At 39.6% G+C, this 26,182-nt stretch overlaps 2 protein-coding genes across 3 annotated transcripts in view; one reads left to right on the top strand and one right to left on the bottom strand.

Annotated features, from left to right (window-relative positions):
- The window catches only part of LOC101845608 (glutamine synthetase), a 20,088-nt gene extending 14,402 nt beyond the window's left edge, over positions 1 to 5,686 (top strand). Inside the window, exons 6-8 of the mRNA XM_005092854.2 lie at positions 501 to 784; positions 3,253 to 3,439; positions 4,431 to 5,686. Of these exons, the coding sequence (XP_005092911.1) occupies positions 501 to 784; positions 3,253 to 3,439; positions 4,431 to 4,643 (684 nt within the window). The 3' untranslated portion in view covers positions 4,644 to 5,686. The remainder of the gene's footprint in view (positions 1 to 500; positions 785 to 3,252; positions 3,440 to 4,430) is intronic.
- A 14,611-nt stretch (positions 5,687 to 20,297) lies between these two features.
- On the bottom strand, positions 20,298 to 25,522 carry LOC101845225 (solute carrier family 22 member 7). Of its 2 annotated transcripts, none has more exons than XM_005092853.3 (2): positions 25,241 to 25,522; positions 20,298 to 22,395 (listed from the first exon to the last, which is right to left on the bottom strand). In XM_005092853.3, exon 2 carries the CDS (start codon positions 22,381 to 22,383, stop codon positions 20,785 to 20,787), a length of 1,599 nt encoding a protein of 532 aa, XP_005092910.1. In that variant the 5' UTR covers positions 22,384 to 22,395; positions 25,241 to 25,522; the 3' UTR covers positions 20,298 to 20,784. The 2 variants fall into 2 exon arrangements, with proteins under 2 accessions (XP_005092910.1, XP_005092909.1); XM_005092852.3 differs by having other exon boundaries at positions 25,263 to 25,522.
- Between the last annotated feature and the right edge of the window lie 660 nt (positions 25,523 to 26,182).

Below are 26,182 nucleotides of genomic sequence, written 5' to 3'. Positions count from 1 at the left end.
CTTGTAAATGTAAACGGTTTCAAATGAAGTATGATCTTAATTAATGTATAGTATAGTATAGTATAGTATAAAGTTTTACGGCGCTCGCAACTGCCAAGGTCATATGAGCGCGCTTAATTAATGTTATCCGATACCAAGTGGAAGAAATAACTAGCCTCCTCAATTTGGTCAGTGATTTACGAATGAGTCAGGATTCAGCTTTTACAAGTAAGGTCATACCAAATTATACGTCTACCATTAAATTATATAAATATTATTACAGGTATGTAGTTAGAGGGAGGTATATTTGTTTGCATGCGTATATATGTGGATGGGGATTAGGGGTGGGGGTATCATCAATTTCCAAAATAATCTTTCTCTGTGGAGAGCGATGAAAGACAAAATGTAAAATTGGACACGCCTTAAACGTATCGAGGGAGTTACACATGTTTGAAATATCTGAAAAAGGACGTTTCGTTCCTAAAGATCAACTTTTAAAATCTATTTCTTCTCCATGTCAGACAGCAGATAACACATCGCGTCTTCGAAATGCGCTGGAGGTATATCTTAAAAGAAAAGGCTTCGAGATTTCTTACTTGACCAATTTTACTCTGGAATCGGTCCCTGTGACACAACATTATAACTTCAGTCTGTGGAAATCTGACGGAACGAATGCCATGGCGCCAGTGGACGGTGAAAAGAGTGCTGACTATCTGTCTGACATCGGAAGGCATTTCCTTAATGGGCTTTGTCACCATGGTCCAGCACTGGCAGCTTTTGGGTTACCTACTGTACACTGTTACAGGTACGTCCATGATAAAACATTCAAAGTATGTGTTAGTCACAAACACGCAGCCATGTAGCCGAACCTCTTGTCTAGGTTGTAACAGCAAAAAACAAAGAAGGAAGAAAAGTGTGTGTGTATTTATTTATTTATTTATTTATTTATTTATTTATTTATTTTAAGGGGGGGGGGGGGTCTTTTTGTTTAATCTGGCGACGATCCTTCTGTTTCTTCTGCGAATGAAGGCAAGTCAGAGGGAAATGCGATAATATCATAATTCTATTGTCATAGACTTCACAGCTTACTTTCCGTCCAGATTCATTTGTAATTTTCGTTGCTCTGATCTTACTGTGATCTCCATCATTGTTATAGAGTGGTAAAAATACTCGTGACTTGAAAATTTTTAATAAGATGCAGGACGATTCGCCAATTCTGGCTTCATCAGCAACATTATATCTGAGAAAAAAAGCGCCGTAGCTGCAAAGCGTTCATGATATAATGTCTCGTATATGTGCATTGTAGAAAATATCGGAAAGTGACTAAGATCGGAAAAAGAAAAGCTAACTCATTAATTGCGTTGGCTTTGCCAGACTCCTGGCTGAGCGTATAGATCATCATCATCATCATCATCATCATCATCATCATCATCATCATCATCATCATAATCATCATTGTATAAAGAAGGTATTAAAACAGTTAAGACCTTGTTGTATTTCCAGAAAATAATTTTTTTTTCACAGTTCAACGTTTCGCCAATAAGGCTTCATCAGGAACATAGTATTTGAGAAAAAAAATAATAAATGAGTGATGACGCCACAGCAACAAAGTGTTCACTATAAGTTACGTATTGTTGTGATTTGGACAATATCGGAAATATCTTCATCATCATCATCATATACACAGGCTATAAAAACTAAAGTGCGCACATAAATGTCTGAATATTTAAAGGAGCGGTGAGTACAAATCGCCGGAGAGAAGGGAACACTAAAGCCAGAAGTGGTAGAGAGAGGGGGGGGAGTGGAAAGGTGCGTGGAAGTAAGGAATATAATAACAGAAGGGTGCGGTGAACACAAATCGGAAAGCCCAGAGAAAGAGAAACAATAGGGCCAGAGGTGGCAGAGAGAGGGAAAGGAAAAGAGGGAGAGAGAGAGAGAGAGAGAGAGAGAGAGAGAGAGAGAGAGAGAGAGAGAGAACTAGTACGTGTAGGTAAGGAATATAACAGAAAGGCAGGGCCAAAGGGAGGGGGTTGCAGGAACATAAGGGGTGATTAGTACGTTACGTTGTAAATTTTAGGTCCTTAAAATGGGGTTCGTCGATGTTAAGGCCAGTGAGAATTTTGTGAGACCCCAAATTCCAAATCCACATTGATTCTCTTTGGTTAAGTTTTTCTTTAGTTGGATATTGGACTATTTCAATACCCTGAAGCTGCAAATCGGAGGTTCCATTGTGACCAGGACTGTTGAAATGTTGGCCGACTGGTGTGCTGGAGTTTTTCTGGACTGAATACCTATGGTTATTGAACCTAGCTCTTAGTGTGGTGGTAGTTTGACCTACATATTGAGCTGGACAGACTTTACAGGATACGAGGTAGATTACATTTTTGGTTTCACAAGTGATGCTGTGGGAAAGTTTTCTTTTAAAGTGGGGGCCTTCTACAAAGTTGGTTACTTTCATGTAGGCACATGTTTTGCATCTAGGTTTTTGACAAGAATAATTTTGAGGCGGGGAATATGGGTTTACCGGAAGTGAGGACGTAGGTGTTACTGCTCTTGTGCGAATGAGGAGGTTGCCAAGATTAGGAGGCTGACGAAGTGCAGTCAGAGGAGGGTCGGGGAAGCAGGCTTTCATTTTGTCTGATTTTTCCAAGATGCACTTGTGTTGGCTGTGGATTTTATGTACCTTAGGTAGTTTTTGGTGATGAGTAGTGACGAAAAATGGTCTTTTCTGTTTTGGCTTTAGGGGTTTGTAGGTCAGGAGGCTTGTGCAGTTCAATTTGCTGACTTTCTCGATAATGGGCGTTATAAAAAAAATTCGGTACCCACTGTGAAGAAGGTTGACTGTGAATTCCTCTATCCGTTGTTTAAAAGAATTTTCACGGGAACAAATGCGGCGTAGTCTAAGGGCACCACTATAGACCACAGAACGGAATATATGTTTAGGATGGTTTGAAGAAGGTGGGAGGTAACGATTAGAGTCGGTAGGTTTTTTGTACAGGTCTGTCTCAATTTGGTTATCTGCAATGAGAAGGGACATGTCCAGGAAAGAAGTGGACTTATCTGGCCTGGAATAAGTAAATTTGATGTAGTGGTGCACCTTGTTCAGATCAGTGAGAAATTGTTGGGTTGTTTCAAAGCAACCATCATCATCATCATCATCATCATCGTTGTCGTCGTCGTCGTCATCGTCGTTGTTGTTGTCGCCATTGTTATTGTCATCATAGCTATCATATTTGTGATTACCCTGAAACATTATAACCTGTTAAAACCCAGGCTTAGTCGTTTTAAAGCGTGCCCAAGCTATTTCAACTACGGGTGGAACGACAAAACCAAGTGCGTCCGTTTGAGAGGAAAGGAAGACAACACCATGTGTGAATACCGACTGGCGTCTCCTCAGGCTAACCCCTATCTCGTCTTCCCTTCCATTGTGGCCGCTGGAATAGATGGAATCATAAGAAAAGTACAATGATTTGTTTATTTTTTTGGTTTTCTAGTGTGTCTGTTTGAGGGAAAGAGGGGGAAAACAAAAAGTACATTTGGTGAAAGGTCCAGCCAAAAAATAAATAAATCCGGTCAAAATTGCTAACATAATTGACACGGCGTTAGAAAAGAGGAAGACATTCAAACTAATGTGAACATCGCTTGGTTCCAAAAGTGTTTGGTGTACATAAAAACTATTCAACAATAACTAAGTTGAAGAACGTGTATTTTTCAAATAATGTCATAAAACGATCCATACAAACGTCTGCTGCCTGCCATACAGAATATCCCCAGCAACTACCCAATAGGAACGTAGGTATTGAGTAATGGTTTTGCCTTCAATACTAAAAGAGCTTTGAGAAAATGTGTTTATCTTTGTTACTTTTCCTTCTGTATGGCGTCTTTGTTTTTCTTTTTTAGTTCAGTTTTTTTTAGAAAACTATTTTAATTCTTGTATCTTTAACGAGAGAAGGGGGATATTCATGTGGTTTCAGAAAAGAGACAATAAGATGCGACTTTGTGTATTTGTTTAAAGTTTTGAAAAACAACGTTACAAAGTGATAACCGTCCTGCCATGGCACGAATTTTGAATGTAGGATGTAGCTTTGATGTCAACAAAACCATAACTCTTTCACTCCTTTAATGCTTTTTGTCAGTGTCTTACATTACCTATCTTACGTATCTTGCCTTCTAACATCGTAATATTATGCTACATGTAGATCGAGACGTCTGTTTTAAGCTTGGTTTGTTGATTAAGACGTGTACTTTTTTGTCTTTTAGCTTGACTAATTAATTAATTCATTGCATCGTAATCAATTTGGAAAATAGCATCGTGCACTCGGAGAGACTATAAAGTGAATTAGTTGCCATCAGTTAGACCTATTTTCCTCTCTGGATTTTTTCTGAGGGATCAGTCAATTCTAATTTCTTTTTCTTTTAAACCTTCCACCCCCCCCCCCCCCTTGTAAAAGCTTGAGATGCCAGACCCCGTTCTCCCTGTGCCCGGTGACCTCCCTTCCGCTCTCAGTGCCCTGAAGAAGGACAGCGTGATCATGGAGGCCATGGGGGAAGAACTCGTCAATGCCTTCGTCTACATCAAGACAACCCACGAGATAGAGCCCCTGATGGCGGGGGAGACGGCAAGCGACGAAGAGATGCTCAAGAGAGAGATGGAGTTCTACTGAATACAGACAGTTCTTACCACAAGCCAAAACTCATTAAGGGACAAACTGTTGGTCTAATACTGGTGCCCTTAGCATGATCGGGTCGGGTCCGGTCGGTTTTCTATCCTGATTGGGGGCGCAAAGCAGGTGCCGGGGCACAAACCGATTGCCCAACTTGTCGCCTCAAAAACAAAGACGTTTGTTGTCTGGCAACGAGTCGGGCAATCGACCCGACCCGACCCGATCCGACCCGATCCAATCCCATCGGCAATGGACACCCGCTATAAGGTAGCAACGATTTGTAGATAAGGAAGAAACTGAGCCCAAAGTAAAATTATGCAGGGCAAAGGACTCTGACTGAAGCAGACATGGTCACTAGGTGTGACCTCTGGCTAAGTCAAATGAAAAAGTGCATTGAGATAAACGGTTATTATCTTGAATAGAAAACATGTTTCTGTTGGTATTTCCATTATTACATGTCTGTAAAACAAAAAATTTTCATTTTATAGAACAGGGAAACTTATTTCTGGGGACAGACCTCGTAGATGTTTTTTAGGCCCTATCAACACAGTTTAGATCATTTAGGACGCGGTCTTCGACCCTGCCTGTCAGAGTCAACTCGGGCTAAGAAGAATACCCCGTCCCAACACAAAAACCTGACACACTGGAAAAAGTTGTTCTCACACGGATATGGAACTAACTTTTAGGACCGCTACTTTGCAGACGCCGATCCGGTGGCGTTAAATTGAGGAAGAGTGAATTTACTGTTGAAGGAGATACATGGCTGTAAATATTAAAGTGCAAGCTAAATTAGCTTTGTATCGGGGGAGGGGGGGGGGACTTTTTCTTTGTCCAAAAATGTGGCTTTTTGTTTGCCTTATAAAACCCTTGGAAGAATGAAGTATCCAAAATCTCAACGTACGTATTTTAAAAGGTCGGCTGAAATTAATACTCCAGTATTCGATCAATGGTCCACGATGAAAAACGCTGTGCAACGAATGTTGTCAATTCTTATGGAAATTAATGTGCTGATACCAAATACACTGTTAATTTCCGTCGATCAAGCCACGTTTGTATTGTTGTTGTTTTTTTAGGGGGGGTTGTTTTGTTTAGTTCGGTGGGGGGGGGGGGGGGCAGAATTCACATATTTATATAATTTTAGATATTCTTGATGCTTTAATAGGGGGTAAAAATACAATTCGCTATAAAACAAGGGAAATAACTTGTATTATTTCAAAGAAGGAAATTAACCAAGTTTATTATATTCGCATAGTGTCCTGCATCACATTTCTTCATCACATACTGTTTTATGGTTTAAAATCCTTTCATTTCTATTGTTTGTCATTAATTTAAAAATGCTGCAAAAATAATGTAAGCTTGAATTCCAAAGACAACGCAAACAATCTTAGCTGTCTCTTTCGTAATTGTCTCCTAAAGGTGCAAAGAAACATCAAAGAATGAGAACAGGGGAGGGTGGAGTTGGGGGATCGAGTCAAAAGGCTCTTATTATTTTTATTTACTAGTTCTCTGTTACCTTTCAATTTAGAAGGCTCAAATTTCAGTGAAAGTCGAAGACTGACTGGTTTGACAAAGAAACCAAAGTGAGACAAGGAACCAGATCGAGATGTTACACAAATATAGATTTCCCACATAAAGAACATAATAAACTAAACTCCTTACTCCAGAGCGGCAGTATTGAGTTGTCAATGAAAACAAATCCTGAATTCATGTTGCATGTTCAACCGCCAAAATAATCGGGAAAATATCTTTTAAAATAGTTATGTCCACTAACACTAAATTTAACTAAAGATGTGTATAGACAAACAAAAAGCAAAGAAACATTAAATAAAATGCCTCAAAACGGCCACCACTTTTGGCGACAGCCACAACGAAAGTGCAAACATCCATGCGGTACCCAGTGATACTGGTGAGGCAGATCACGAGTCTGTGGACAATGACAGACAGGAAGGTGACACGGACAATGAGGTCACTGAGCACAATTCAACAAGCGGTAGTGTCAGTGGCACATTGTCGGAAGAAGAAGATGAAAGCCAGACCGAGAGGCAGGTAAGCAGAAAAAGAAAAAGTAAAAATGAAAAGAGAAAGAACAGGGGAAAAAATCATTTGACTAAAGAGGGCAAATCCCAGAGAGAGGAGATGAAAGCTTCTCAGGTAAATACAGGAGGTTTGAAAGAGAAGGATCGAACCGAGGCAGAAAGTACGTGGGTAGAAAATGAGAGTGAGAGAGCAGACGAAAGAGGACCAGGGAGAGGTAAAGGCAGAGTTGCAGCTTCTGCAGAGAGAGCAAAATGTTGCAAAATTTCCTAGAAAGGGCCATATCCCATAGTCAGAAACGGAGACGATCGACATCACCAATTCATGTTTTGGATCGGCCCCACAATCAGCGGGAGAAAACAGGTGTCCCTGGGTGCTCCAGGGTAGAGAACAACAAGTGAAAATAAAACTATAAAAATGTACTAGAGTGAAATAATTATACATCATTGCACTTTCAGGAAAATGGAAGGATTCGACAATATAGGAGAAATGTTAGGTTCGAACCTGAAACTGGTTACCCTGAATGATGGAGGATTAAAAAATAGGATGAAAAGGGGAGCAACATTTAAACAGCTTTGGAGGAAGAAGATACATATTGCTGCATTACAGGAAACGTATTTAAATTATAAAGATATGAGGAACGTGGAGAAAGAAATAGGGGGAATAATACTAATACATTATAGCTGTGCAGATGACAGGAGTAAAGGATTATTAATTTATTTTAATAAAAATCTCAAGAAGGAAAATATCGCCCTGCTGGTCAAGAGTGATAGAATTATAGTTTAAACTTTATTAATAGACGATGAGGTCATGTACATTATGAATGTATATGCACCATGCATCGAGACCGATAAGGTCCCATTCTTAAGAAAAATTCATGATATTGTTAATACTTACACTTACATACCTCTAAATTGCATTGATAGAATAGTATGTTTGGATGATATTAATATGGTAATGTGTAATACATTGGGTATCATTTCGGGTGGCCAACACCAAAAGACAAGTGCAGATATGTTCAGGTGAACGATGAACAGGCTGGGACTATGTGATGTCTGGCGAGTTCATCATCCAACATTATTTTCCGTTATAATTAATTCCCAAATAAAAAGCCTGGGACTATCAGATCAACGGGGCCGTGATGATAGAATGAAGCTTTGTCAAAGAAAAGAGGGGTCCAAGGGTCTATAAATTGAATACCTCTTTATTCTACGACAAAATTTACTTAGAAATTTTAAAGACTATGGAAAAATATAAATGTCTGAACCCCCATCTTCGATGGGAGATGATTAAAATTACTGTAAAAGAAGTAAGCCAACCGCATTCAAGGTTTAAACACCGGACGAGAAAAACTTACTTTAAAAAGAGTACAGAAGCTCTGAACCAGCTGCAGAAAGAGCTCTCCAGTAGACCTGACGATTTAGAATTAAACAGAAAGGTTGATATCATTAAGAAGGAATTAGAAATTCGTTTAATAGAAGAAACAAAGGGCGCGGGTATGAGGGCTGGGATTAAATAGATCGAAAACGGGGAAAAGGGAAACAAGTTTTTCTTAGGGTTGGAACGATGCAGAGCAAAAAGTAGTACAATTTATAAACTCCATAGCAGTACAAACAGTAGCATAATATCCTCGATCGAAGAAATTTTAGAAGAAGTATATTATTTGTTTTATGAACGCCTATATCGGGAAAATAAAAATGAAGAGCAATCGTTTAATTAACAATACCAGTTTATGCAAAACCTTGATATCCTCGGGTTGACTATGGAAGAAAAAGACTTCCTTGACAGCCCCATCAGCAGAGACGAAGTTCTTACAGCACTCAAAAAAAAAAGAAAAATGGATCCTCCCCTGGACTTGATGGAATCTCCGCGGAATTTTACAAGGTCCTCTGGGCACAAGTTCAGCAACCTCTTTTGGACTGTTACTTATATAGTCAAGAAGTTGGTTGCCTCAGCATCTCTCAGTAGAAGGGGATGATCACTTTACTCCACAAAGGGAAGGGACTCTGCAGGGAGGAGCTAAAAAACTGGAGAATTATTACGGTTACGAATGCAGATTATAAAATATTAGCTAAACTACTAGCAATTAGGTTACAGAAGGTCATTCAAAGTGTAATACACCCAAATCAGTATGGATTCATGAAAAGTTGAAATATTGCCAGTCTGTTAAGAAAATTAGATGATTTAATTGAATACCAAAAAATAAGCAAAATCTGAGCATATTGTCCAGATTATGAAAAGGCATTTGATACTATTTCTAAAAGTACGTTTGTGAATATGTGCGAGGTATTCGGATTTGGTGATGTCTTTATGCAATGGATTGAAACACTTATGAGCAATAGAATGGCATGTGAAAAAAACAACAGACTTATATCAACTGAATTTGAAATACAAAGGGGAATCCGTCAAGGATGCCCCCTCTCACCTTTAATATTTATCCTTACAGTAGAATGCAAGGGAGTTAAAATGCTCAATTCACCATATTGTACTAAGATCAGACAGTATGCTGACGACACAACATTTTTACTGCGAAATATTATTGATTTTAGAGAAGTACTGTCAAAAAATAAACACTTTTCAAAGTTTTCGGGATTGTTCTTAAACAAAAATAAATCTAGAGTATTCTGGCCAGGGAATCACGATTACTATGGTGATCAATATCATAGCATAAAGTTCTCTTCAAGATTGTTTGTCCTAGGTACACATTTCAGAAGTGACATGGTAGCCTGCGATGTCGACGACAACTGGGAATCTAAAATCCAATCACTGAAAAACATTCTTGGAATGTGGGCTAAAAGAGACCTGTCCATCCTAGGTGAGATCTTAATCATAAAAACGTTTAGCCTTATTTTCTTCATTTACCTTATGCAGAGTATTGGCATGCCGGAAGGAGTTATTCGACGCGTAAACGCTTTATTCTTAAAATGTATTTGCAAAAAGAAATTCACAAATACTCGAGGATTTGAAAAGGTGAAACGTAAAATAATGTTTAATAACCCTGAGAAAGGGGGAATTAAAATGTGTAATCTGTTAGACACTCAGTACACTTTCTACCTTCAATGGGTGGGATATTGTTAAATAGTGAAAAGGAGGGAGCTAGATGAGTGGGTTAAATTACCTTTGCACAGTCTGCAAAAGGTTGGTGGAAAAGCATGTTTTGAATGTAATGTTCCAGCAAAAGCTTTCAAAGGATTGGATACGATCTACAATACTTTTTGGAACAGAGTGGTCAACGTTTGGTTAACATTGAACTCCCGCGTAGAAAACAGGCAGCAATCAATTTTAAATCAGATTTTATACAACAACAAATATAACATATAAGCGAACTCATTTATGGTTGCCAGAGTGCATCATTCATGGTATAATCCATGTCCATGATGTCTGCTTGGGAAAAAGGTTGATGTCATTTCAAGAGTTTTTAGAAATTTACATAACTCTTCTAAATAAATGCATGATGTATAACGCCATAACCCCTTTGCACTTAGAGCTGGCTGGAAATTGCATGTGAAGAGGACGTAAATATGTCTTTCAGAGGTCAACGAGTTGGGGAGATTAGGAGTAAGGGTTTCTTAAGTTAATTCAAAAAAAGTGTGAGGAACCGTATATTGTAAATATGTGGAAGAGGAAATTGGGGGTACACATAACAGAAAAGCATTGGCTAATCAGTTATGCATCAACAAAAGAAGTAAGGCTTAGAGTGTCACAAGGGAAAATTTTGCTTAACATTTATCGAACAAATATTCTGCAGCACAGAATGGGGGTAAAGGATTCTAATAATTGTGCAACATGCTCAACAGGAGACAATAATATAGAATATTAATCATTCATGGCTGAATGTGGAACAGCGAAACCTTTACGGAAAAAGGTAGAAAACCAGATAGCCATACACTGGTATACGTATACATCTAAATACCTGTCATATCCTATTTGGATTGACCGATAATAAAAACATCACTAGAGACAACATACAACAAGCAAACTTGGTTATTCTTATAGGGAAAATGGTAATCTCAAAGTAAAAGTTTGGAGAAAGGCGAAACATTGTGGATATCTATCATAGAGAATCCCGTTTGAGAAAACTGTGGAAGAAATAACACGGGAAGGCTTAGATGGTGGTGGTGGTGATGATGATGATGATGATGATGATGATGATGATGATGATGATGATGATGATGCACACCAGTTGGCCAACATTTCAACAGTCCTGGTCACAATGGAACCTCCGATTTGCAGCTTCAGGGTATTGAAATGGTCCAATATCCTACTAAAGAAAAACATGACCAAAGAGAATCAATGTGGATTTGGGGTCTCACAAAATTCTCACTGGCCTTAACATCATTTGCGCTATACAAATTAATGGTATAATATATTATTATTATTTTTATATTATTATTATTATTATTATTATTATTATTATTATTATTATTATTATTATTATTATTATTTTTATCATTTCGAATCCGGCTGTTTTGTCTAGCCTTTCGAGGCCAGGAGTCGGTGACATTATCAAATTCACGGTCTAATTATAGGACTGTAAAAGGTTGAGGGGAAGAAAGCGCTCACACCACTCATTAGATTATAAAGAGTTAGTTCCCTTCTCCTTTATGAAGTAGATTCTACCAGTCTTTTTAAAGCTTACATGTGCTTATAACTGCTTATGAAGGAACCCGAAAGGGGTGAACAGGATATTTATGTAACAATGAAACAGTTTTGAATATTTTTCATACTATTCATTGGTGATTATGAACCTCTATTTACATTTAATTTATGAGTGAATTTGACTGCACCGACGTTCCAGAATTAGGAGGGAAGCAGTGATTATTTAGATGGACCCTTCGCCGTTGATTTCACCAAATAATTTAAATGTAGAATAAGGCTAGCTACAAAGCTATAAAAAAATTTGTGTTGGAATTTAAATCCTTTCTTTCTTTCTTTCTTTCTTTCTTTCTTTCTTTCTTTCTTTCTTTCTTTCTTTCTTTCTTTCTTTTAAATTTGGCAGTCGTTGACTACTCATGAAAATTTGACTCCCGCCACTTTGGACTTCCGGTTTGACTTGGCCTGTGGTCAGTCGTGTGTTCTTTCTGTCCAAGGTTATTGATTATTTACTTGAGCTCTCCCGTACGGAATTTTGTGTGTGTGTGTGGGGGGGGGGGGGGGGGGTTGTAAGTGCATACATGTTTTTATCCTGCTTTCGGTACAGTAGGTATTCCCTCAGCTTGATTAAGGTTTTTGTGCCTTTTTGGTATCAGAGTGAGGTTTTGGGTCTGTCTTTGTTTTGTTTGTTTCTTTTTGGGGGCCGCATCCAAGTAACTTCAAACGTCTACTCTCGTGTTTGTCTCAACCCGTGCTGCGTATTCTTGTTTTCTTTCTAAGAATTTCGGGCTTTTTATTCATGTTCTCCTGTACAGAATTTTGCGGAAAGGGGGGGGGGGTTGTACATACATACGTGTTTCTGGTCCAGCCCTTGGCTCATTTAGTAATTACTCAGTTTGATTAAGATTGCTAGTGTACTTTTGCAGTAGTAGAGTGGTGATTTGGGGATTTTTTATTTTATTTTTTTTTTTTTTCAATTTCTTTTCCATCACGGTTTTAGCAGTTTTATTGCAGTTTTTATTTTGGGTTTCAATTGTTCTTTGTTCGATTGATTGCTGTTACTTTTTATTTCATTAGTTTTTGTTGTTGTTGATTTTTTTTTCTTTGAGCTTTTATCCTAGGCCGTGTTTGCAGAAGCTTACGCGTCTTCTCTTCGTATGTCTCTCTCCCGTGGTTGTGTTACTCATATTGTTTTCTTTTTGTACCCTTGGGAGCTCCAATCTACCTTGACATTCCCCCCATCCCCCAAACCCCCTCTCCCACTTGTTTCAATCTCCTTCTCTCTCTCTCTCTCTCTCTCTCTCTCTCTCTCTCTCATTGTGTCTTGTCCTATTATAATAACTGACTCTTACTTTTGTTTAACTTTATTTTGAGTTGATTTTCTTTGTCCCAAAAATATGTTTGTCGTTAAACCAATATACCTGCTATCAGCAGACTTTCCTCAGGAGGCGACAACCTTCCTAATATGCTCCACGGGAAAGAGGATATTGGTTGATGGTAGGAGCCCAAAATATGGGGAACATACGGAGGGTCCACACCACAAATAAGGAGTAAATTGTCATATTGCCGGAATTTCATCACAACCTCAAATATGCAAAGTACTACGGCCAATGTATAGAAAAAGACTGAAAAATACACACATCCATCAACTGTGTCATTTCGTGAACAAATTCTTTGGTTATGTGTCTATCCACACTGTGTTCAGTGTTTTTCTGGTGTGTTACTACAATGTCTGCCTTGACTAAAAAGGCAATTTCAAAGCGCCAGTAGTGCCTTAGTTGGACTTGACATTTAAAGAGTAATGTGTGATGACACATTTAAATACATGATTATTTCACTAGAAAAGAATGTGTAGTCAGCCTTTACATACCTGTGTCAAAACCAGTATCGAAGCTTCTATATAAACAAATAATCACATCTTCTCTTCCTAATTTTGAAACATAGTCGCAGTCAAATTCACCCATAAACGTAAAACTCATAAATTAAATGTCAAAAGGCGATGAACAGTGTGCCTAACATTCAAAACAATTTCATTGCCACGGAAATAGCCTGTTCACCCCTTTTGGCCTCTCCATAAGCAGTCACAAGCTTTGATTAAGTAAGCTTAAAGTGAGGCTGGAAGAGTCTACCAAAAGAGTTGAAGGGTACTTGTGCACAACGCTCAAAACTGTTTCATTGCCACATATACCCTGTTCACTCCTTTCGGGCCACAATCATAAGCAGTCACAAGCACTGATTATGTAAGCTAACTATTACACTAGTTGAGTCTACCTCACAAATGTGAGGGGAACTAACTCCTAATAATCTCTTTACTGCTGCAAGTGCTTGGCTTTTTCTTCTACTTTTTATCGTCCTATAATCAGATCGTGACCAAGATTATGACACCGGCTCCTGGCCGCGAAAAGCTAGACAAAGACTGCCAATTGTGAAATAAAAAAAATTACAATTGTCATGTTCTACCAAAGAGTTTAGACTCACTGGTATTACATGTAGAACTGAAATCGCTGCTTCGTTGTTTTGTGTTTGTGTATTCATGTCTAAAGTTGAATTCGATGTTAGTTGGAATAACATTTTAATGAGATACTTTCCCGATTATTTGGGACCCCCCTTTCCAGGTGTAAGATTATATGTGAACATCCCTGCAAGAAAGACCAGGCACGTATTGTGTGGCCGAAGGTTATCGAGTGTATTTTGTTCTGTGAAACTCACGAATTTGCCCTTGGCCGTCATGAAAAAAGCAATTTGTCAGGGAACAAATCAATTTGCCTCTATTTGTGGTCATTCTGAGGTGCATTAAGGACGGAAAACCGATAAAGTGGTTTTTAAAGTCTTTTTGAAGCCAAAGATAGACCTTCATCACGGCTCGTTTCAACTCTAAACGAAGCTTTAGAACCATTCAGTGTCTGATCGCCCAAACCTACGATGGGGCAGCTGTAATGAGTTGCAGGGTCTCTGGTGTACAGACTTAGATGCACCAATTTTCCCCTTATGCTGTCTTTGTTCACTGCTATTCGCACCAGCTGAATATTGCTTTAAAGCATTCTTGCTCAGGGCATGTCAGACTGCAGGTTTACGCTAGCGCTGCAGGCTTTTCTCTCTCTCTCTCTCTCTCTCTCTCTCTCTCTCTCTCTCTCTCTCTCTCTCTCTCTCTCTCTCTCTCTCTCTCTCTCTCTCTCCCCCCACAAGTAGCTGAACGGTTCTCCCAATTGCGTTTATGTAGGTTGGTTGGTTTGGAGGGCGACCCTGATTTGAGAGATATTTGATGATTCTAAATTATGAGAGCCAATTTTAATCATAATATTGACATATTGGTGTGTCTATTGGTTCAATTTTGTTCAGTCAAAGTTTTGTTTAAATCGGTGCAAAGATGGCACAGTTATTGGCCTTTAAATGGTTCATTCTATACACTCTGTAATTCTGTCTACACTGGACAAAACTGCCCTTGAATCAGAACGTTTGGTTTTGCAACCGCCAGAATTCTGTTGTTGTTGTTGTTGTTGTCGTTGCTGTTGTTGTTGTTGTCGTCATGCATCTCCCCTCGACACCTTGCGGGCGGTATATGAGGACGGATAAAGTAAAGTAAGTAATGCTTGCTGCAAGGTTTGCTCAGAATCCGAAGTCCGAAACTACCTGGAGTCAGATATAAATTCGTGATCTTTAAAGTGGATAATAAACAAAACAAAACGAAACTAAAATTCACAATGGCCAGCCATCGTCATGTTACCTATCATGTTTCACTATTGGAAAATTAATAAGGTTTTAACCCTTTTACTATGAACCGTCATGGACCAGTTCCAGAGATACTCGCACGATAGCAAGTCTTCTTCTTCTTCTTCTTCTTCTTCTTCTTCTTTTTCTTCTTCTTCTTCTTCTTCTTCTTCTTCTTCTTCTTCTTCTTCTTCTTCTTTTTCTTTTCCTGTTCCACTCTCTCGGATGTAGTCAATTATTTTGTATATGTATGTGTGTGTGTGTGTTTGTGTGTGTATGTGTGTGTGTGCGTGGGTGTGTGTGTGTGTGTGTGTGTGTGTGTGTGTGTGTGTGTGTGTGAGTGTGTGTGTAGTGTGTGTATGTGCGCATGTTGTACCTGTGCACAATGTGTTTGTGTGTTTGCGTGAATGTGCATATGAGTGTGAGTGTATCTGTGCATGTCTTTGTGTGTGCGGGAGTGTGTGTGTGTGTGTGTGTGTGTGTGTGTGTGTGTGTGTGTGTGTGTGTGTGTGTGTGTGTGTGTGTGTGTGTGTGTGTGTGTGTGTGTGTGCGTGAGTGTGTGCATGTGTCATGTGTGGCTGAGTTCGTATTTATAATTCGGTATCAATTGGAAGAATCGTCTAGCCGTATCAACACATTTGTCAGCGATTAGAAGGTGACACAATGCTTTGGCTTCTGCGTATAACATCACATGCTATGCATTTTCAAAAATGATCTTTCTGTGTGGAGTACAATGTAAAACAAAACGAAAAATGAAGGAGCATTTTGTTGAGAGAGCTACAAATAGTTTAGATAATTAAAATTAAAATAACAGCGATTTTTCCGTTAATCCACCCCTTCTCTATTGTAGACATCCGACAACACGACACGTCTTAGAAATGCCTTGGAGGTATATCTTAAAAGAAAAGGTTTCGGCATCTCTTACTTGACCAGCTTTTATCCAGGAACGGCTCATGTGGCACAACATTTCAACTTGAGTCTGAGGAAATCTGACGGAACAAATGCCATGGCGCCAGTGACGGTCTCTCTGACGTCGGAAAGCATTTTCTGAGTGGGCTTTGTCACCATGGTCCAGCTCTGGCAGCTTTTGGGTTACCTACCGTACACTGCTCCTTAATCGAACATTCATTTCTACTAACCCTATTTCATACAAGATACTTCAAGTTCTTAGTAATGCAGTGAAAAGCTCAATTTTAGAACAGTTTTAACAGCATAATATCAAATGTCCCTCATAATGAAATATTTTTTAGTAATGGGTAATACGAATGCAAAAGTAGGGACAACAAATGATGGAACAGAGGATAATGTGGGATACATTGGAGTTGGAATTATAAGTAACAACGGTGGAAGGTTAATACCAATGTTTCAGCTGAATAGCCTTGTTGTAGGTGAAATACATAAATGAAAATGTATCCTTAAACGTGCTTGATGTACATCAGATGGAAACACTGAAAATCAAATAGATCTAGACCATATCTGCATTAGAAAGAAATTCCCGCAAACATAGAGGCGCAGGGTTTCGATCAGCTCATTTCCTCTGGTTGTAATAATTTTTTTGTGTAGATAATTCCAAACACTCAGTGATTTTAGATACTTTTGCTGTCATCATCATCATCATCACCATCATCATCATCATCATCATCATCGTCATCATCATCATCATCATCATCATCATCATCATCATCATCATCATCATCATCATCGCCGTCGCCGTCGCCGTCGTCGTCGTCCTTATCGTCGTTATCGCTTTTGCCATTGTCGTCGTCTTTATTACGATTACAATTACATAGTAAAACCTGTCAAAAACACAGGCTTAGTCGTTTTAAAGCGTGCCCAAGCTATTTCAACTACGGGTGGAACGACAAAACCAAGTGCCTCCGTTTGAGAGGAAAGGAAGACAACCCCGTGTGTGAATACCGACTGGCGTCTCCTCAGGCTAACCCCTATCTCGTCTTCCCTTCCATTGTGGCCGCTGGAATAGACGGAATCATAAGAAAAGTACGACGATTTGTGTGTTTGTTAGTTGCCTAGTGCGTTTGTTGAGAGAAAGAGACGGGAAAACGCGCAGTAAAATGTAACGGATGGCCAGCAAAAAAAAAAAAAAAGGTCATAATATTTGTAATATTTTATTATTGTTCGGTTTGTGGGTACAAACAGATATAGAGAGAGTGATGAAACGCACGTCTGAAAAGGCTCTTTGTTTTATTTTTGTCTTCTAGTACACTGTAACCGAAAAGTGACTACGGAGTAGAAGAAAGGTACTGTCTAAATCCCGATACATTACCTAACAGTTATAACAGAAGAGTTATGTATTGTACATTATTCCACTTAGTTAACATAATCGACCCGTTTAATAAAAAAACTGCACGGCTTTTATAATTTGATTTCAAAAGTAGCTGCTGTACATAGAATGTGTCCTACAAATACCTAAATTAATATATGATTCGATATGGGCAGACTGAAATACATTGACGCCTTTGTTTTTTACATTGACGCCATCGTAATTTATTGTATCGTAATCGATTTGTTAAAAAGATTGTGATACTGAAGAGAATTAGCGGCTTCCAGTGTTAGTCTTGTATTTCTCTCTGAAGTCTTTCTGATAGATCAATCAATTCTTATCTCGTCTCAAACATTTCACCCCCCCCCCTACCTCCCTTGCAAAAGCTTGAGATGCCAGACCCCGTTCTCCCTGTGCCCGGTGACCTCCCTTCCACTCTCAGTGCCCTGAAGAAGGGCCACGTGATCATGGAGGCCATGGGGGAAGAACTCGTCAACGCCTTCGTCTACACCAAGACAACCCACGAGATAGAGCCCTTGATGGCGGAGGAGACGACAAGCGACGAAGACATGCTCAAGAGAGAGATGGGGTTCTACTGAATACAGACTGTTCTTACCACAAGCCATAACTCATTAACGTGCAAACTTACTTTTAGAGTCCATTAAAAATTTAATTGTTAAATTCAGATAACAATAAAGTAAATATACCGGACGTTCTTCTACTTCTACTCCTACGCATGCCTACTCGAGCACATGGGGTAGTTGAATGTAGGATTTTCGTCTCAATGGGCAGTGGGCAGTTGTTTATTTTTACGTACATGTTCGTTTTTGTCTACACTGGAACGTAAGACTATCCCTTGTCTAACAGGCAGCCACTTGCCATTTTGGAAAGCACCCTTTGCTATATATACTAAGAGTGGCTTCAGCTTTGTGGAGGCCTCGGAATCGATTTTAAATGTTGCACGGTCAGCGATCATAGGTGACTACTGTTTTCGATTATTAAAACCGCCAAGAGTCTTAAACATGTGAAACTTCCACATGGGACTCTGAAATTGTTCGTCGTTATCCGAGAGGACAAAGTGTTCGATCCTACCTACTATACAAAAATCAGGGGGTGTAAAAAGTAGGAGACAAAAAAAAACGACGTGAGAGGGATCGAACCTCTTACCTCTGGTTTGTTAGGTGAACACCATACATGATGAGCTACTGAACCCCCATTCAGGATGATGAGATGTAGCTCCTCCGGCACGAGCGTAAGGAGAATGTTCCCTGGGGATTCGGACTGTAAAACTGAATGAGTCGATTGCTGGTGGGGAATTTTTCTTTAGAATGTAGGAGTTTTTACGCCCCATTCGTCACAGTTTAGAGAATCTTGGAGACTGACTTCGTCCTGCCTATAGGGATCAATGTGGCTAAGAGGGATGCAATGTCCAAACAGAAAAACCAATGCACTTGACAGAAATGCTCCTCGCACTGTAATTAGACTCAGGTTTTTGTGTGTTAAGGCAAAGCAACTGACTGCTTCACCACAGACGCCGGTTCGGTGACGTTACTGTTAACACGGGTGAGTTTTCAGCCGACGGTGACTTTGAATGCTCTTTGTTTTTAAAAAAAAAACACCAAAAAAAAACCAACAACTCTTTATTTGTCCAAAAAAGTTACCTTCTTGGGTGCCTCCACAGCTCTTTGAGGTCAACATGCATTCGAAATTTCAACATGTAAAATTGAAAATCCACTAGCATTCAATCAGGATCAATAATTCATAATGCTACACAGGCATGCCACGAGAAAGATACGTGGGACAAGAAAATGATCCTCAGTAGTAAGTTGTCTAAGATAACGGATCCTACATTTTGAAAAATATAAATTTGCATTTTTCAAACACACTACAGTTTAGGAAGTCACTAAACTTATGCGATCTTTTCTCGCTAATTTCACCTGTGACATCAGGCGACCCCCACCTCCTTAAAAAACAAATATCTTGGCTTCTATTTATACCAGATGGATACTTTGTCTTTCAAATTCAAGGCAAATGAAAAAGCTTAAAGAGAATACCAAGAACTCTATATGCCCAAGAATTGGAGAACACCTAATTCCGCCGTCCCGGGTCACAACAAATGTTTTCGACACCCCAATCGTCTTCTTTACCAGCACAAATTTTTCGTGCATAGCTGACTGTCAATAATTCCATTTCAAAATATTTCGAAAAAGATATACTTATTGCTGGGGTTTTTTCTCTGCAATCAAACTTGATCTTTTTACCCATAAGAATTTTTTTTTAAATGTTTACTCTCACATCACGCCACATAATTATTGTTATACTGAACGTTATGCAGATGGATGGATGGATGGATGGATGGATGGATGGATGGATGGATGGATGGATGGATGGGCACGTTGACATATAAACAGATAAAATAACAATATGTGTATTTTTTCTCATCCGATTTAAATCTGTACAACACGCAAACGGACACAAAAGGAAACTGTCAAAACAAAAACAGTAAGCAGAGTTTATAAACATTTCCGTCTAACATTTTGTTTATCTTCCATATCGGTTCGTTGCACATTCCACAATACTGGCAAGGAGTTTAAAAAGTAATGAAAGTACATGATTTGCTACTTCACAGTGGTTTTTATTGGTTTTAAATTGACTTTTTAAAGCTCTCCAACCAACCCGCGTTTTAAAAAAGCCCTGTTGAGGACAGTTGCGGTACGAACGAACCAAGGCCGCCAACACGCAGTCCAACATGTTACTAATCATGGGAAGGCGCACCAAGAGCATCGAAATATATCCCTCTAGGCTAAGAGGATATTAAATCTAAGAAAAAACAAATAGTGACCACTCCCCCCCCCCCCCCCCCAGCAAAAAAAAGATGAAACGGAGCAGCCCTACATCAAATGTCTGGAGTGAAATTAGAGCACGCTTGTTGAAAGAAGCTACCAATTTAAATGCCACACAGTAAAATAAACCCCCTACCACCCCTCCCTTCTTACCCTCCACCCCCACCCCCACCTCCAGTCCACCTTTTCCCCTATTACATATTACTGTTATTTAACAATTTGATAACCAGCCCAAATTCAAAGTCCATCTCCAATTAACCATTCGCTATGAGAAGTGACTGGAAAGAAATCCTGTGGGACTTATATTTGATCAACCCTCGACATCCCAGACTATGGGGCGGGTGTGCAGACCTCTACAAGAAGCTGCTACTCTTTAATATTTCTAAAGAAACAAGGAAAAAGAAACTCTTAGAAGCTAACAGATATTAACTGGCCCCATCGGAAAACCTTTTTTATCAAGACAATTAATCCTCGGTCACCACAGTTTATCAAAGAGCACTGTTTAAATTAAAACACTTTTTAAAAGATCCCGTGGTGCCACCAATGTTTGCCATTTCCACGATTAGTTGGGAGAACAAAAAAGACTCCATTAAACCGCTTTGAGCACCAGTTCTTTAACAAAAGATACCTTTTATAAAGCGGAAATTTGTGGATAAGTATAGATCTACTCCTCACAAAACTGTCAAAATCTAGTACAAGTGTCAGATTTTAAATTTTGTTCCGTAGCTTTATCAAAAACGCCCATAACTTCACCGTTTTTGTCAACTCCCTTGTCATGTTGAGGTTCAGTAGTCTTGATGTCCGTATCGGCACCGAAACTGTCTGAGAGCACTTTGCCTTTTGTCTCGTCCAAAGTTAAGGTAAGAACCGTGCAGACTCCTAATAAGACTGTCATGACGCCATAGGCAACAAGTGGCATATCATCAAAATTCACGACAAACGGAGCCGCAATACCACCGACTCTGGCACCCATATTCGCGAAGCCGTAACCCAGGCTTCTTACCACAGTAGGGTACAGCTCGGAGGTCCAGATCTGAGCATTTGACCACGCTGAGGCAACCATCATTTTAGCGATGAGACTGAGGCCATTGACCGCTGTATCGCGAATGGGTTCTGGGGCTAGAAGATAAGCTAATAAGCACCCTGCAGAAGGTAGGACCGACAGTGTCATGAAACCAAAGGTGGTCACCTTCCGACCTAATCGGTTGTTCAGAGCGAATGTTGTCATTCGAACAGGAAGTTCCATAACTGCCAGTAGAAATATATTCAGATACAGGTTACCTGAGAGGCTTGAGACGCCAAATGAAATTCCGTAAAACGAAAGGGATAAGGTGGACCAGAACAGCCAAAGAACCAAATTGAGTTTGATCATACGAAGGTTTCGAAACAAGTCAAAATATGTGTAGCTCCTTGCAAACTCGCGCGAATGATTCTCTGTTTCAATGATACTCTGCAAAACCTTCATTGTATCTAATGGAACCTCCTTTCCATTTGATCTAGCTATTTTCTCAAAAACCTTTTCGGCGTCTTTTACATTACCCTGTAGTGTTAGCCATCTAATACTTTCAGGGACAAAGAACCAACCTATCAAAGACGGTATCGATAAAATGCCGCAAGCTAAGTGAAGTTGTGACCAGTTGTCTAGAATATAAGCTGCGGCCGAGAATAGGGCCACGCCCAGTGACCACGATGGAACAATGGAGAGAATAGGACGCCACTTGATTGGCAAGAATTCCAGAGGGTACGTGAAGGCGATGACTACGATAGCTCCTATACCAATACCAATGAAGAATCTCATGACCACGAACATTATCCATGACACAGAGAACGCAGCTCCCACGTTGATGATAATGTGGTACAAATTGAAACCGTAGAGAGATTTTTTCCGACCGAATGTGTCGCTCATCTGTCCTGCAAGAAGTGCCCCTAACAAAACCCCGCCCATCTGCACGGATGTGATGGTTGGCTTGACCCATTTCATGTCACAGACCAGGTTCCACTCAGTGATGACGGTTTGGGCAGGACCAGAAAAGGCGTAACTGGAACAGACCGTGCCGTTCACTTCGCAGACGTCGAGGCTTTGGTTAGTGTTTCGGGTGACGTTCACTGAATCCTCCACAATGCAGCGGAAGGACGGGATGAGCCCTGCGTAAGACATCTGAAGCATGCTCCAACCCGTGAAAAACTGGCAAGAGATGACGCTGATGATGAGGAGAATCTGAAACCTCCCCATCCCACCTAGGTCATCGATGAGGTCCTCAAAAGTTCTCATGGTAACCATAGAGCTTGGGTTCTGGTTAGATAAAGGGAGGACAGCAATTAATTGTAAACAAACTGTTGTTTCTTTCGAAATACCTAATATTGTTTTGTGTGTGCATTCAGGGTGTGATATTTATGATGGTAACGAAACAAACGACGTAAGACGAAAATTAAGAACACAGCCAAGTTAATTGAAACAACTGTGAAGCTGACAACAGGTCATCCGTTGGAGCTGGCCCCTTAGTCTGTAGATCGGACGTACTCTTAAATTCAGCAACAATATGTGAGGCAGCGTGGTGGAATCAGGCTCTCGTCAATTTTTTGGCATATAGAGTTATTGGTATCCTCTTAAAGCTTGTTCGCTTGTTTTTATTTGGATAAAAATATATTCTTTTATCTTGAATACAAGTCGAGATATTTGGGAATGAAGGAAGTGGGGGTCATCTGTTTTCAGAGGTAAAATTAGTGAGTAAATGGCCGCCAAAGATTAGTTATTTCCTTAGCTTAAGAGTCCGTGGTAAGTGAAAATTTACAATTTTTGTGCGTTTAATCAACGTTTTTCAGAAAAATCCTCACAGAAATGAGTTCTTTAATAGGCATGAAAGGTGTTGAGCTGAAAAACAAAAATTTCAAAAAAATTCACAACCCTGCGGAAAAATGCAAGTTTCTTCACTTTGATTATTTTGACGAGAACCTGATTCCACCACGCTGCCTCACATATAGTATGAGTATTTCGGGGCGCTTAGTTTTAGTTCACGCTCCGGTACCTACAGAAGAGGTCTAATTCTGAAACACATCTCGTTAAATGAGATAAAGACGGCGCGTTAGGGAGCCCTCAGAATAATATGAACTTGCAACTAAACAGTAGATACCCTATTTTACTGATACATAATATACTTGAATCTTTCAATAATTAATCACACTCCTACTGACCCTAGACAAGAAACTGGAAATTTTGTCCAGGGCTGCTTTGTTGCTAGATCTAGATTCCTGAATATGGTGTAAGTTTTTAGTTGCTTTTAAAATAGGGTTTGATGTTTTTTGTATTTTTAAAAATTAAGGTTGTGTTTTGTACAAAGAGCTCTTATAGAAGCTGTTGGACTAAACAAATTATAAGGCTAACTTAATTTGATAGATATGACGGCACATGTGTTTCTAATTTTAAACGTGTTTCTGAGGCCCATGTAAGAAAGGTAATCGTGGAATCTCCCCACCCAAATAAAAGTGAGCAAATTACTGTCCTTGTACAACATTATCTTTATGAGCAGAAAATAGCTTAACAACAGTAATATTTTTACCCCTTCTCTTTTAAGGTATCAAAACCAATAGATCTAACTGTTTCATGTAGTGATGTACTAGCAATTCCCTTAGAAGTTCAGTTTAAGGTCACACTTACTGGACATAACAAGTCGAGTCCGTAACCTAGTAGTGAACGAGATCGAAATAGAACAATAATTTTTTTAAAGCACTTTAAAGACATTTGAATATTTCTGACTTTAAGAGCCGTCCATGAAAGGCAAGATAAGATTTTTTTGTTCAGGTAAGGAGCGCTGGTAGCTACCATTGTTTTGTAAAATATATCTTAGGCTAGTCCGAGAAGAATTGCGTGACTCATACCAACACGCTATGGCTTCTTTTTAGAAACAGGTCCTCCTGCGTACATGTTATCACTACTAATCGCACATCACAGCGGCAACACGTTAAGTCGGACAGGACCTACTCGAACCATGGTCGTTGTATCTTTTGTTTTCCACTTTTCCATATCAATCTTCTCGTACGTAGCGTGATTCTCGCCTCATGTCCAGTTGTTTCCTTACTTATTCTTCTTCCTCACTTCACCTTGTCTGTTTCGTCTAAAGCGTAATTTTCCCCTTTGTTCTTCCTTCATTAGTGTCCTGTGATCGTAACTTGGTCCTTTCTCTTTATTACTGATTACTGTGGCTAAAACACACAAAGAGAGAACGGTTCCCATGCTCTCCAAGCTTCTTTCGTGCAACGACTTACTTAAAAATTTTCCGAGCTCAGCTTCGCCAATTTCTGCCATTTGAGAGAATTGCTCAATTGAACTTCGGCTAAGAGAGAGGAATACGTCTTCATTGTTTGGACAGCTCTCTCAAAGATCAGTTGAGAAGATATTACAAAAAGCATCTAGAATATAAATCAGTGCCTGCCTAAATGTATCTCAGTAGGGGGGAATTTCAACCTATGATTTTTCCAATTTTTAACAAAAAGCGTAGGAAGTAGGAAGCACCCATTTACGACACGTCTGTTATTCATTTGAAATGTTCAAATTTATTTCACAAAGTGTTTATAATTAGACTAGCTTGTAGCTTGCGAACAGAGATTAGTTTCTTTCTAAAACAATTATTGGATTTCACCTAAAGTTAGAGATAGTACGTGAAGTTTCCAGGCATACCATTCTGAATATTGAGATATCGGTAGCAAATAGAGACAGAATTGCCAGTGTCTGCTCTATTTGACTTATATTCGCTGTAAGATAATCATTCTCACGCAAAATAAACACCAAGCAGCTTACATTTTTTCACAGAACCAACATCTCTCGATTCTGAGGAAAGCTCCTCAGAGCGTAGTTTAGTCCTCTTGACAAAACATTTTTTTTAATACAGAAAAGCAAAAATCTGAACGAATCATAGAAAGATATTTCACTTGCTCTAAGTTTAAGAAACATCAGACTAATTTAGGCTCTATGAACACTGTAAACGTTGAATATGGTACAACGGTATCAATCTACTTTTAAACTTTTTGAAACAGCAAGAAAAATTCCCTTAATTACGACTTCACATCAAATAAATAAGAGTTTGGGACAGAGCAGAAGAATACATTAAACAAATTTCTTAAAATGAGTTATACATATTTACTTTAGTATCGAGACCTCCTTACCAACAGACAATGCCGGTGACAAACTGAAGAATGAAACGCTATCAGCAACAACACCTCTTGATCTCCTTCTGGTCTCGTTTATATTGAGGTGGGGAAAGTGAAAGGAGAGGGGACGGTAGGGAGGAAATGGGGTGGTTCGTAAGGTCGGGGATAACTGCATGTCTTTCCAGCCAGTCCTCCATTTTGTATCTGCAGCATCAAAATTTGTCCTAAACGATAGTCTTCATTCCCTGCCTGCTGTTGTTTCCCTTTCCGTTTAGTTGTCTGATTGACTTTTTGTCCGTCTGTCTTTCTCATTCTCTCCCTCTTTCTCTCTTACTCTCTGTCTCTACCTTTTTGTCTGTTTGTCTGTCCGCCCCCTCCCCCCCCTCTCTCTCTCTCTCTCTCTCTCTCTCTCTCTCTCTCTCTCTCTCTCTCTCTCTCTCTCTCTCTCTCTCTCTCTCTCTCTCTCTCTCACACCCGTCTTCCTTTCCCTCTCATTAACTCTGTCTCTCTGTCTCTCCGCACCCCCCCCCCCCCCATTCCATCTGTTTCTCATTGCAAAACACTCAACTATACCGGGAATTTCAGGTATCATCTCTTCCGGAGAGAGTGACGTATAAGGACCTGCCATTGTTTATGGTCTCTTGCTGCGCTCGTGTATTTTGTCATATTTAGCCAAGTCATGCTTTGATACTGCCGATCCACATTGTGCGGTGTTCACCCTCAGCTCTTTCATTTTTTTATTACTTTTTTGTGGTAAGTGTTTTACGGCGCTCGCAACTGCATAATGTCATATGAGCTCGCGGGACACATTAAATATTTTCATTTGGAAGGAAATTGTAAAACTTGCCCGGGTGCCGACCGAAGCCTACTCCTATCGATTTTGGACCACCAAGGGATCATTAACGTGCGCAACTTGCATACGGGACCTCCGAGAT

Source organism: Aplysia californica, unplaced genomic scaffold (assembly GCF_000002075.1).
Source record: "Aplysia californica isolate F4 #8 unplaced genomic scaffold, AplCal3.0 scaffold00054, whole genome shotgun sequence".
NCBI classification, from domain to species: Eukaryota; Metazoa; Mollusca; class Gastropoda; order Aplysiida; family Aplysiidae; genus Aplysia; species Aplysia californica.
Note: the sequence above shows the minus strand (reverse complement) of the source record. Positions and strands in the feature narration are given on the sequence as shown.

Bases quoted from the DNA above. Each gene is read 5' to 3' on its own strand.
- LOC101845225 (XM_005092853.3), bottom strand. From the start codon at position 22,383: ATGGTTACCATGAGAACTTTTGAGGACCTCATCGATGACCTAGGTGGG.